This window comes from Parasteatoda tepidariorum, chromosome 9 (genome assembly GCF_043381705.1).
Source record: "Parasteatoda tepidariorum isolate YZ-2023 chromosome 9, CAS_Ptep_4.0, whole genome shotgun sequence".
Lineage (NCBI taxonomy): Eukaryota > Metazoa > Arthropoda > Arachnida > Araneae > Theridiidae > Parasteatoda > Parasteatoda tepidariorum.
In genome coordinates this window covers 38,212,412-38,226,894 of record NC_092212.1, presented here as the reverse complement: position 1 = coordinate 38,226,894, position 14,483 = coordinate 38,212,412, and the positions used below count along the sequence as shown (strand labels likewise).

Here is a 14,483-nt window from a genome sequence, read left to right as displayed (position 1 = left end):
TATATATATATATAATATATATTACTTTAAAAGTGTATTAGAACGACAATAATATCTAAGATCTTTTGCATGACAAAAGATAATTTCTCTTGTTTCTTTTCTAATTTTTCACATGTTTATTCAAATCTTATTATCCTCATTCAATATTTAATTCTTATAATTCATTGATATTTTTTAAAAATTTTGGAAAGGAATAACTCGTATTAATCAGAAGTATTTCTTACCAACGCACGTCGCATCTCTTTGTCCTTTTTTAGCTTCATCTACTACAAACTTCATCTACTACGTACTTTTTTAGCATCATCTACAAACCTACTTTGCACTCACAAGTATATTTATTGCCTTTCGCTTCCGCGAAAGGCAATAATCCCGTATTCTAATCCGTATTCTAATAATCCGTATTCGTATAATCCGTAAGAATACGGCTTCAATCCGTATTCTTTCCAGTACAGTCAGTGGGTTTGCATTCATGAATATCTTCGAAAAAATTTAAGAAATTTAAAAAAATTATTACGAAGAAAATTCATAATTTTTAAATAAGACGACTCCCTAAATAACCTTTCAGTTAGTATTTTTTTTTGTATTTTTTATTACTAAGTTTACAACTACCCTTCCCCCAAAAAGAGAATTACTCCCTGTCCCCTTTAAAATTAAGTTCTTTCAAGCTAACGCAGGTCCCTACATACATATCACGGCACTTGCGAATCATTTTTTATAATCCAACTACAAAAATGTCAAAGATCCAAACTATTACTTCAAATGTTTTTAATGTTGTCTATTGCCATCAATTGCCAACATTATTTAATGTTCACTGAAAAAATAATACTTTAAAACCGAAGAAGGTAGTTATAAATGGGCAGAAATGCTTAATTAAAAGAAACCAATTTCTGTAAATCGGCTCAACATATAATTTAATTTTCTCTTATTATTTGCGGAGTTTCAGCATTAGTTCAGAGCTATATTTTAAGTTTAACAATTCCTCGAAGTATACCAAGGAAATAGATGCCTATTATTAACAAAGATTGATCCTTTATGCATTTATTTAATTTTTTTAATCTTTTTCCTTGGTATCCTGATACATTTTACGAGTTTATATTAAAATAAAAGCCTTGAAACTTTTTTGTGTAAAAGAAGAAGTTCCTAATTTTTTTAGAGGAGGTATTAGATATCAGTTGACTCTTACGTGTTGTAAAATAACACACACATGCGTCAGTTCTGTTTAGATGAGTAAAAGTTCATGATAAATTACACTTCCTTTTTTTTACTGGTAAACATTGGTGTAGATTAATTAATTTGCTTTTAATAATTTCATTAATGTAATTTTATTTGTAGCTATTTCAGATATTATTTATATGAGCTATTAGATATTATGTGATTCTAACGCGTTTTAAATGACAGTTACATGATTAATTTTATTTAGACGAATAATAGTTGCCTAATGAATAATTATATTAAATATTTTAAAGTTATCACAAAAAAACGTTTGACAAAAAAAAAATTTTAAATGCCTTTACATTCAAAAATATTTAAGCTACGTAATAATCAAAATAGTTGTTACAAGTTTCAAATTTATTCCAACACTTTTTGGCACATGTTGTACAAAAACACTATTTTCCGTTTTTAATTTATTATTAGAAAGAATTGATTTATGATTATGATTATTAGAAAGAATTGAATTTAGATGTCGAAATTAGAAAATCACATATGGTTTTGAATTTATAAGACAGAGAGGCACTGACTACAGCTGAAACTCTTACCTTTATACATTATTATGTATATTACCTATGCATAGTTTCGTGTCTGTATCTTCTCTATATCCCTCAATACAAGGACCACAAACATACTCCGATTTCTTATCCGGCTTATTTGTGCAAATTCTTTTTTTATCGGAGCAGTCTTCATCTCCCCCTTCATCTCTACATCCAAAAATCTCTAAAAATAAATAATATTTAAATATTATTATGAAGACATCTCTCCTAAACAAATTAGGAATTTTGAACAAATTTTTTGAATTGGGTAATGAAAATGCTCCTTGCGGCCAATGTCGAAATTAGAAAATCACATTTGGTTTTGAATTTATAAGACAGAGAGGCACTGACTACAGCTGAAACTCTTACCTTTATACATTATTATGTATATTACCTATGCATAGTGTCGTGTCTGTATCTTCTCTATATCCTTCAATACAAGGACCGCAAACATACTCCGATTTCTTATCCGGCTTATTTGTGCAAATTCTTTTTTTATGGGAGCAGTCTTGATTTCCCCCTACATCTTCACATCCTAGAATCTCTACAAATAAATAATATTTAAATATTATTATGAAGAAGTAATTCCATTAATATTCATTACAATTATAGAATATTTGCATCTGTGGTCTTATTTTTGATGTTTTTTATTTAAATCAAATGTTATCACCTTTTGACAATAAATTACAGGGTGCTCAATTCAAATAAAGCAGCCTCCTTGATTTTTTACAAAAAAATGTAGGCAAAAAAAAAAAAAATAAATATTAAGAAAGATTATATCTAAACATATATTTAAAATGAGAAACTCACTTTCTGTAGAATTTGGACAGTAAAAAACAGAATAAGAAAAGAGGACAAAAAATGTTCCTGCGAAATAAAGTCCTTTCTGATTATTGCTAATATCTCCGTCGAGATTATATATTTATATACTTGAAAAATATCTACTATTGAGAGCAAAAGCTTAATTTATTCATTTCTATTATATTATAAATGTGCGAAAGAAACAGAATCCTCTAAAGATTACTTTATGACAATAGTTAATACTAAACATTTAAGAAAAAATCATTTTTAAGCCATCTCTCCTAAACAAATTAGGAATTATGAACAAATTTTTCACTTGGGAAATAAAAATGCTCCCTGCGACCAATGTCGGAATTTGAAAATCTGTATTAGTTTTTGATTTTGAAGACAGAGACGCTTAGACGCTGGCACAAACTTTTTTCTTACTAGATTATATTGTAAATTATCTTTGCATAGTTTCGAATCTATATCTGCTTTATATCCCTAAATACAAGATCAGCAAATATTTTTGCCCGGCTTATTTGAGCAACTAATTTTTTGACCTGAACAATGTTCATTTCCCCCTTTCATCTCTATATCCTAGAATCTCTACAAATAAATATTAGTTAAATTTTAATATAATGAAAGAAGAAATTTTATAATATTCATTTCAATATTACTCCATTAGTCTCCGAGGCACTTATTGTTGGAAAATTTGATGCTATTTTTTTTCTTCAGATTTATCAAATTTCAATTACAAAATTTATTAACTTCTGTTTATTGATTGCAGCGTGCTCAAATCAACTATAGCCAACCCCTTTGAATTCTTACAAAAACTCTACGCAAAATAATTAATGAGGTATATATTAAGAAATATTAAATCTGAACATGTATATACAATGTGGAAGCCATCCACCCGGTTGAAAAAAGCATTACTTGTCGTTCTCTGATGACGTCACTTTATACAACGCGGTCTACTACTAACGTGTTTTTCTAAAATAGAATTGCGCCCATAGTTGGTGATGTTATTTTTAGTACTATTAAATAAGACATTTTCGTTTCACTGTTAAATCTAACAAGCAAAACCTACAATTGTAACTTATAACTTTTACTTTTTTTTTGTTCACAAATATCTGCTCATTTGTAGAGGTACTTACACGATGTTTAAAAGTCAATGTTTTTGTGTCATTTATTTAAATTTTATTTTTTATTAATTCAATAAAATTCTCTTCTTTTTCTGCAGTGTTAACTACTTTTATAATATTTAAAAAGAAATCAACTTTTATCATCATTTTAGAACCGTTATATTTTTTTGTTATCTGCCTTCATGGGGAACAAACTATAAACACTCCCGTTAAAGTATTCTGATCGTATGTTTTCATTATTTTAATATAACATATGAACCAGATTAAAAATTAGCTATGCTTTTCAGAAGCAAATTTCAATGTTATAAAATAAAACCAATCCTGCTACTATCTTTCAGTTGAACAGTGAAATATTTTTTTCATATTTTCAAGGCATAGATAATTCAAATTTATGCTTAAGATATATTTCATTTTAACTTGTATATGCACATGTATCTTTTAATGTTATTAGGTATTACTGCCGGCATTTCTATTGCTATGATGTAAAATAAAAAATAAATAAAAAAACTTGTTATTATTGTACAAAAATTGCTTCGAAAAAATATTTTGCTTCGCTCTACCAGTAAATATTATATTCTGTTTACAATAAGAAAAAAATGTCCATTTTACCATAGCTTATTAAATATAAATGATAACGATGAATTTTATTTTTTTGGCAACAAAATTAGCACAAACTGTACTTTAAACTGTGTATTAAAATTAATCTGTCACTTCAGTGTTTCTTACTTTAAGTCTAATATTAGCTACCACTGAAACTATTTTTTTTTCAGCATGTAACACAATTTTTTAACGAATATCAAGGTGGTTGGTTGATTTGAAAGAAAAGGAAATAATAAAGTCGACCATCAACAATGCTTACGTTCAAAATACAAGTGAGATTAAGTAAGGTTTTAACTTACTTTATAAAGAATTGGCCTATTGGATGTATTATTTTTCTTGTAAGATAAGTTTCAATATTTAATCTGTACCAGAATTCTATATTGCAGGATTCTTAACTTGTCAAAAAACATGTGATAAATAAAAGAAAACCGTTCTAGGAGATATTTCCAAAGTATGACGTATGATTGAAGCATAGATAAACTTCTTTAGTTTGCAAATTTGTTCATAATTTGAGATGCATGAAGATTCAATTAAAAATAAATCCTTTTATGATTTTATAACTTTTACTGTAGGGCTTTTGGAAAAAGAATTATTCGCAAAATATATATTTTCATTACATGATCGTATATATATGTTGTAGGCTAGTTGAAAAATCAATAAATTATTGCAAATGCTAATACAAATGTTTAATTTATAATTTATACATTTATAATTCAAAAATTTACAGCTCATTAGGCTAGGTACAAAAGTGCTCAGTGTTTTCAAATCTCGTTTCTATTTAAAGCTAATTAAAACCATTCTATATATGTTCAGGATAATAAGGAAATGAGTAAAGCATCACCCAGCAGACAGAATTTGCTTTTTTTTTTCAATTTTCTTTTTTTGCTATAGACTTTTAATGAGTCTGAGTATAATGAGCTCTAGGCTGATTCCAAACTGTTAGAAATTAATCAGGCAAATTGAGCAATGAATCATGCAATTTTCAATTAGTATTCTCAAAGCTCAATGCAATAAGCCTAAAATGAGCGACGTTGGTTAGAAAATACTAGAGTCTTGAAGAATTTAACCTCGTGCTATTCAAAATGGCGACAGCTGATCGTGGAAATCTGGTTTATTCAGTTAGTATGCTACTGTCACGAACAGTAATATCTGCGTAGTAGTATAGAATTTTTCATATTTAGTGCTCTATAACGAGTCAAACTTTGGTGGTACTTACGTAGTGTTTGAAAGTTAGGTTTTTAAATAATTTATTTTTTCATTTGTTTGTTTATCTTTTTCATTTGTTTATTTATTTATTATTTGTTTCATTTGTTTATTCATTTATGCAATTATATATTCATTTATCTATTTAATATGTTTATTCATTTACTTAATTATATATTCATTTATCTATTTAATTTGTTTATTCATTTATTTAATTAAATACATATAAAACTAAGCTTCTCGTTTAAATTTGTCTATTGGGGAATTCATAAAAAATTTCATTCGACTATCGGTATTTAAGTTCCCTGCTCATTTTTTTAATCTTTTACCATTTAAAGATAATAAAAAAAAACTATTAAACATTCACCACGGTTATCAAGTAAACATATTATACGTTTTTCTTAGTTCAATGCACCTACAATGCTGGAAGTTTGCAATACTTTTTCTTAATAGTATTGCAATATATAGAGAGAGTTTGCAATACTTGTTTATTTTACTACTTAATAATAACCCGTGTTCCCTAAACGTATTTTTTTCATGCGTTGAAACATACGTACTACAACGATTTTGTCTGTATTAGGTTCTAGGCAGTCACGTGGTCGATAGAAGACCAGCTCTCATAGGCCCCCATGTAAACCTGTTTCGGAGGCAGCGGCTATCTCCATCCAGGTGTGGAAGTATTGCTAGGAAAACAACCTGCTTCCTTACAGAGGGTCCCTCCGTCCCTACCCCGTAAGCAACCCCATTCCTCTCCGCTCCCAACAAACACCTTTCTCCTTGTCTCTCCCCACTCATGTAAATAGCAAATGAAAAGTGACTCAAACCCCGTCTGCTTTTCTTCTTTACATACTTAGATACTTGTTTTGAAAAAGGTTTACTTATTAAAGAAGGAAAATATTTACTTGCGACGAATTCATTAAAAAATAAATATAATTTATTATTTTTACATAGGAGCATAATTTAAATAGATATCGGTTACTTAAAGATGCCACTTTAAACAGTCACTTTAAAGATGGCGAAATATTTGTTGTTAAACAAGTTTAGAGACGCTATGATGACTGAAAGATGGCCCATGCGTCGGCTCAAAAACCTTTGGAGCTTTTCTTGTCATTCAGAGGGACCTTGCTGGCCCCTGCTACGTATCGGAGAAGCTAGACGTGGATACGAATCTCACTAGAGGCATAGATGTTTCTCGATCTGCTTGTCCTCTGTTATGTGACGTGTGAATGTGACCCACCCTATGAATGGTTATATATAAGCAGTGATGGTTATATAAAGTCAATACCTCACAAAAAACATGTTGACAAAAAACATCTCATTGTCAATGTATCGCAAAAGCTTGCTCAACAACTCCTGAGGACAAAACACATCTATATAGGCCTTAACAGATGCATTATCAAAAAAAGAATTCTTCTTCGACGCTGCTCATGGTGTCAAGGTCTTGATCATTCCACCCACTCTTGCACTCAAGAATTCGCCACTTGCTCTAACTGCGAAGGCGACCATCACACAAATGAATGTCACTCCGACGAAAAATATTGCATCAATTGCTGGCACACCAATACCTTTTTTGGAACCAGCCATAATCCTTATCATCAAGCCTCAGACATCACTTGCCCTGCGCATCGCCAGACCCTGCTTGAATTACGATCACGTTCTAATGTGTATTAACTGTTACCACCTTCTAGCTATAACTTCTCAGTTTCTTCTCAATCTATTCACATATGTTTGTTGAATATACCTATCGCTAGAGAAACTCTATAAACATTTTTTTCCTCATTGCAGACTTTTTGTAGATGACTCTTATTTTATTTTTATTTTTTCTTATTTCATATTTTCCTTCAAAATTCTTGCTATCCAGCCTCCTTGAGAGCCTTACACTTTTGACAGCTGTCAAAATAATCTTCTTATGTTTTCGAGTTACTTATCTGCCATGTAAATTCATTACTATTAAGTTAAAATTATTTTCTATGCTTTTTGTTTAAGGCATTTCTCTATGCCTTTGTATTTTATAGTGTAAATATTTTCATAATTTAATTTATTCTTTATATGTCATTTATACTTGTTGCTAATGTAATTTTTTGTGTTTTATGTATGTTTTGTCAGTAGAATGTTTGTTCTACTCTCGTGTGCCCTGAATAGGGCGGGTCGAGGTATAAATAAACAATATATAAGCAGTGAGACGTGGAGCAGCTTCACAGTTTTATGAGCTGAATAACGATCATCTCTCCTTTATCATTACTGCCATGTTAACTTCTTCATTCGATTATATTCCAGTAACTTACAACAAATTTAATGACTTACGAAATAAACAAGAAACTCGCAATGACAAAATTGCTTTGTAATGCATTGTTTAACGTAAAGTAAGTTATGGTAAAAGAATGTAAAAATTGTTTAATAGTTGTGTAAAAGTGTATGTTAACAGTATATATAATTTTAAATAAATGTCAGTATCAGTTCATTTTTATTAAAAAATAGTAGTAAAACCTAAAACAATTTTTAATTGTATATAATTTTAAAACTATATGCTAAGAAATTACTAAATTAAACGTTTAAATTTTTTTTATTAATTAGAATATGCGCAAAACTACAATAATTAAAAAACTACATCTATAGATTTTTTCTAAACCGAAATTAATAAAAATGAAGCGTTTCTATTTTTTTTAACTTTTTCATGAGGTCATCATCTAGTAAATAAAAACATATTTAATGGTTTTAAAAAAAATTATATTCAAAAAATTGCAAAATAAGTAAAATAATTTAGTATCTCACACTTACAAAACTTTTATAGTATGCGTTTTTTAATGTACAAAAATAGAACTATTGTTAATTAATTAAGTAAAAATTAATGTTAGTTGAATGTCTAATTTTAAACGTATGCATTTAGCTCTAAATCAAATTTTATTAATAATTTATACTTACATTTGAATAATGTTGAAATTTGACCTAGTAAGGTAGTGAAATCTATAAATATTTGTTTGAACAATTTGAAAGTTTTCAAAGTTTTCATTTTTGTTCTTTGCAAAGAAAACATGCATAATTCTAATACAATAAAGAATCTACTTACACATTTTATTTTTAAAGTGAAAGAAATGAAGAAATTTTTTGAGCTTTTTCTGATTTTAATCTTCCTCTAAATAAAGCTCAGATAAAATTATTGACATGATAAAGCAATTGCATAAAAAGAATTTACGTAAATGATTATAATTAGGGTTAAAATTTATTATACAAAATTAAAAGTTGATAACATATATATTTTTAAGCAAATACTTTTACGATAGCATCAATTTATTATTATTCTTATTAAATAGATATTTTTACATGTAGGTCTTATCGTAACTCGTTATCTTATTGTGGCTATGAAGTATGTAAGCAATTTGTTTATTGCATATGTCTCGAAATGATTTTGTAGTGAAAGTACTAAATTTTTATAGTTTTTACAAAGCAAAAATATCCATAAAATTACTTCAAAAGAAACACAAAACAAGCATGTTGCGTCCGCAACTTTAACTTCTAACGTAAAACTAATATTAAAAAAAACTTTCCTTATTTAGACTTTGAAATTTGACGATCATTCCGTACTTGAAAACTAAGTAATAAAATAAAACCCATACTGACAAAACAAAAAAATTAAAGGAGTTTTTTCTTCTTATTTTTAAACTTTATTAAAATAAAGCCTTTATTTTAAATTGCAATTCATACACTGTTAAAATTTTCCTTCTAAAATTTCGGTAAAATAACTGGCAACTGTCTGTCCATCCGATTAACCGTAAAGTTTACGGTAGAGAACATTTTTTTTCTTTACGATTTTGAAGCCATTTACAAAAAGTATGGTTATAAAACCATGAATACAAAACTATACGGCTTTTTAACTATTTACCACTAGCATTTTTCAGAAACGCAAAAAGAAAATTGTTTAACTAAACATAGGAGCTCGCCTTTTTGTAAGGCAATGGGCATTGGAGAGTACCGGACGCTGGAAATTCTTCACGTATTGAAGGGAACGGAGGAAATATTGTAGCGTCAACACTAGGACTCGAACTCCAGTTCTGCCGGTCATGAGATTGACAGATAAGTCCGCTCGGCTATGATATGTACACATTTGCAAAGAACTAAGTAGCTTCATTAGGTCATTCTAGTGGGTGCGATAAAATTCTGGTTGCTTAACTGTATAAGGTGAATAAACAGTTAAGAAACAATTTTTCTCAAACTTAACAGTTTGATTACCATTTCATTTAAGGTTATTTGACTGTTTTGATTAAATATGGTAAAATAACCATTCAAAAAATTGTTATTTAACCATTTTTTCCGAGAAATTTCTAACAGTGTATAAAACGAATAAAACTGTGGAAATATGAATTTGTTAAATAATTGCGTAAGTATGTCAGAAATATGTTTAATTTTTAAATTACAACTCCCCCCCCCCCCCCNACACCCCCCCCCCCCCACAGTTTGCAAAAGTTTATTTTTTTATTAAGCATGTACACTTACTTTCCGTTTTTGTCAAATATCCGTCTGTTGTGAAAGTCAAATCTGTAAGCAATTTCGTTATTATTAAAAGATTTAGTTTAGATAAAACACACTTCTAAGAGCATCTTTATAAAAAAAAATTACACGACCATCTATGTTTTACATATAAGAAATACTTAAGTGACCATTGTTTTTCATTATTTTAAGTCTTAAATTGTTTTATCTATGATGCTCGTGCTGGATACGATGCTCGTTTTTTTCCTTCTAATTTGTGAAATTATTTTAGATTAAAGCGTACATATTTTAAAAAAAAAAAAGAATTTTGTCTGGTTTTAATGAAGTTTGGTTTGACCAAGGTAGCAAAGGTAGCATTGCGATTATCATTATGAGAAGGATATTTAAAGGAACTAACTAAATCACATTTTCATTACTAGACAAACCAGACATGAATTAAAATTTAGATAAAGGGAACATGACAAACATGTCAAGATTTCGAAACCATCTTTTGCTCAACACTGTTGTGACCTTGAGCAAACATTTAATTACGATAACGTCTTAAATTTTTAATTGTCCGTCACATGAGCCGATCTTCATGCTCTCTGTCGATCAATTCATAAGAATTCAGATTTTTCAGTTTATTGCATGAATTCTACGCCCTCTTTCATTTCGCTTGGTGACGAATCCTAACCTCTCTCAAGAAACATTGGAATTTTTATCTGATCCAATGATCAGCTTTTCATGAACAAGAAATCAATGGTGCGAAAAAATGTACTCATTAATTAATAAATTAATAAATTAATTAATAATAAATTTATTAATAATAAATCATTGATAAATTAACTCTTAAATATACTCATTAGTTAGTGCAGACGATATTTTAAGTGACGAAATCAGTCACAAAAATGTACTTTCTATACCTTTTTTTCGATTAATTACGATTTTGGACAACCAAAATGTAGCGGGTAGGTGAGAAGTAAGGACTCAAAAGTTTGATAAAGAAAGCAGTCAAAATTTGTAATTTTGCTTTTTGCTTAGCTCGCAATATTTCGATAATTTCTTATGCAAAATAGAAAATCCTTTCACACAATTGTACATTTCTTTAGTCAAAGATAGTTTCATGCCAAAAGTATTTTTTTATTAATTATTTAATATTTTTATTATTTTATTAGTAATAGTTGAAGAAATTTTTATCAAAAATTACAAAATTTTTTTATTCGTTTTAGGGAATGTAATTTTTTATGGCAAGAGAAAATTGAAGGAAATCGGTTAAATAACTCCTAAGAAATCGAATTTTAAATACACGGCTTTTTCAAATGGTAAAATAAAAAAATATTTGAATTGATAGGTCAATAAAAAGTCTATTGCTCTGGCATGATCATTAGATCAAAATAAAATCCAAGTTTTCAATTTTTGGGTCACTGTTCTTTTCACAAATTTTCTATGTTATTTAAATTATAACATTCCTCATGAAAAAGTTAAAGGGACTTTTGATCGTCGCTACAACATTTTTCTCTTTTTCTGGAAGCTTTTAAAATTTCAATAACATTTGGAAAAAAAAGAAATTTCAAAACGTTTAGGTTAAGTTCGTAAACAAAAATGGACCTTTCAGCAAGTCAAATTTCAGCTATGTAGTTGTATTCCTACGGTTACATGATATTATAGCGGCCCGTATGGTATTTTTTTTGACAAGTTTAGCAGTTAATAATTTTCAAACTAATTATCAAATGTTTATTTTTTTTATCCATCGTAATCCCTGTACAATTTTTTGAAACTTTAATAATTTCCCGTTTCTACGTCTTTGGATAGCAAAACAAAAACTAACGTTATGTTGAAAAACAGTGATAGCGGATCTTCCGATTTTTTAATGTAAGGAGATACTTATAACAACAAATATAAACAGTACAAAAATATTTTCTAGAAGTGATACGTTAATTAGTCTACTACTATTACTGATTTAAACATCATTGAAGATTAGTTTCATAGTAATTAAACGCACAAATAAAAACCAGCTCAATTGTTCTAACAAAAATTGATAGAAGAATTGTCTTGAAGAAAGTTTTCATTTAAAAAGAAAAAACTTAATTAATTTTACACAACTCGACAAAAACTCATTTAGGAATTAACTTTTCAAAATTTTCCTTTTTTTAAAAATAATGAGAAAAAAATGCTTCACAATTCCCATTTTTGATATTAATGTCTTAAATTTAACTGGAAATGAAAAAAGTTTAAAACGTTTTTTTTTCACACAATGTAAAAATTAGCCCGAAGTTTGTATTATATATTCTTCTGTAAAATAATTAGATTATCCTCCTATTTACGATTGTTATAACTGCAAAAAAGCGAGTAAATATTATGAAAAAATGCTTTTTGTGTTTTTTCATTTTACTTTAACACTTTAAAAAATACTCTTTGTTATGTTAACAGAACTAATGAACTTGAAGTGCCATCGTGCAGTTTCTGATAACCGCAAAAAATTTACAAATAAAAATAATGTAAAAACATGATTATATATGGCCAAAAATCATTCAAATGGATTTAAACTTTCATTGCACATTAAACTGCAAATTAAATATTTCACAAAAAAGCATCCGCCTATAATATTTTTTAATAATATTTTTTTCAGCAAAAAAATATATTTCAAAATTGTTAACAATCACGAGTTTCATTTTGTAATCAATATTACAGTACACTTTAAAAAATACTGTTTCTGGTGAGTCATTTTGTTCATCAATCAATATTGTACAACAAATATATTGATTACAAATAAAAGAGCACAAAAAAAGTATTTTTCTTAAAAACAATGAAGCATTTTTATATCAAATTTCAATAATACTAATCATACTTACTAATGACATGCAACTTCATAAAATTCCTGGTGCACATTCAACAACAAAATTTCTTTTTTAATAAAAGTGAATTAAATAAAACACATTTGACTGATTTCGCTTAACCACAGACTTAATTAAAGAAAACTATTTTATCAAATTCAAATAATTATAACAATCATAATTACTTATGATGGCCAGAAAATTTTAAAACTCTTTGTGAAAACTATTACTTAACTTCAACTTTATTAACTCAATTAGAATTGGACTTTCATTTTAAATGGAATTATAAATTAAACTTATTTGCCTGATATAGGCTAATCACAGAGACTAAATTGAAAACTAATTAATTTAACTTCACTTCCGAGATTAAAATTTTTAGAAATGATTAATAGTTTTATCTTTTAATCATACAATTACATCATAACTACAAATTACTACTTATCAAAATTTTGAACATCCATGAACATACAAACATTGAACATCTATGAGCATAAATTTAATTTTCCAACGGAACATAATTATTCCTTTTTACCATACAATAGTGCCACCATTATGCATAACATCGTTAGGCTGGTTACTATATTCTTTCATATTCATATTAATTAATAATAAATAATAAGTATATTTACTGTACATCTTGATTTAAATCCCCAGCAATGAACATGGCTAAATGATAATGAGGTCATATGTCTAAGCAGTTTCAAACTGATTGATTTCGAATATTTTTAATTAATTTCGAATATTTTTAATGTCTAAGCAATTTCAAACTGATTGATTTCGAATATTTTTAATTAACCTTCGCCTATTTTTCTTTTACCTAAAAACGTTCGAGTTGATTGTTATGAACCTAAAAACATCAGAACATTGAAAACTTTTCTAATTAGCGAGGTACAGTGTAAAATTATTGTAATATTTACAAAGTAATATTTTCAAATAAGCCTGCAACATACGAAAAAAACTCATTATATATGAAGTTAAAACTCAGTTACCTTCATTAGAATCAATTCTAAATGAATCTGCAACATAAACAACACAGATTAGTATAACAGGAAAAACAAGTTTGGTCATCTTGAAAGTCACTTCTGATTATTTTGATATTAAAAAGCGTTTCTTTTGGAACGAAACTGATAAAAAAAAAATTTATAGTTTGTGGAGTGGTAACTTTTTATTTTGTTATCTTCGATAAGTTTTATCTGTAAATTCTTCTGAGAGTGGTATAAGGACTCACCTATAAGTGCTCAAATCATTGAATTCAGCAAAAAGTGATTCTATTTGAACTACTTCATACTATTTACATAATCTGATTATTTATCGAGTTTGTAGCACGATACAAGGTAAACAGCCATTTTTGACTGATAATTTTCAATTATCAATCCTGTTTAGTTCTGCTTTGAGAGGCTATGCAAGACAATAACTTAATCAAATCTAATTTAAATATTTATAGGGATATCGGAAAAAGTTCCGTTGAAAGGTATGATAAAATTTTAACAAAATCTGTTTTAAAGTACAAAATTTGTTCAAACAAACTTTCAATTTTCGTCTTAAATTGAAATAGTCAGCTCTCATTAACTGAACGCGCATTTATTTTGATAAAGAGGTACGTTTGACTTTACCAAAAACAATTTTTTTTTATTAATAAAATGCTGAAGCAATTTTTTGAATCACAGCACAGATTTTATGATCATCGTTGCATAGTTGACCCAATTTAG

General features: G+C 27.9%; 1 protein-coding gene across 4 annotated transcripts in view; it reads right to left on the bottom strand.

Moving 5' to 3' along the window:
* Window positions 1-13,917, bottom strand: part of LOC107444592 (fibropellin-1-like) — a 65,178-nt gene extending 51,261 nt beyond the window's left edge. For 3 of the 4 annotated variants that reach the window (XM_071185232.1, XM_071185235.1, XM_071185234.1), the window contains exons 1-4: window positions 13,764-13,904; window positions 9,968-10,009; window positions 2,143-2,292; window positions 1,783-1,932 (exon numbers count right to left, since the gene is read on the bottom strand). In XM_071185232.1, the coding sequence (XP_071041333.1) occupies window positions 1,783-1,932; window positions 2,143-2,292; window positions 9,968-10,009; window positions 13,764-13,842 (421 nt within the window). In that variant the 5' untranslated portion in view covers window positions 13,843-13,904. Of the gene's footprint in view, window positions 1-1,782; window positions 1,933-2,142; window positions 2,293-9,967; window positions 10,010-13,763 lie in introns of all 4 variants that reach the window. The other variant, XM_071185233.1, reaches the window with a different exon arrangement.
* Between the last annotated feature and the right edge of the window lie 566 nt (window positions 13,918-14,483).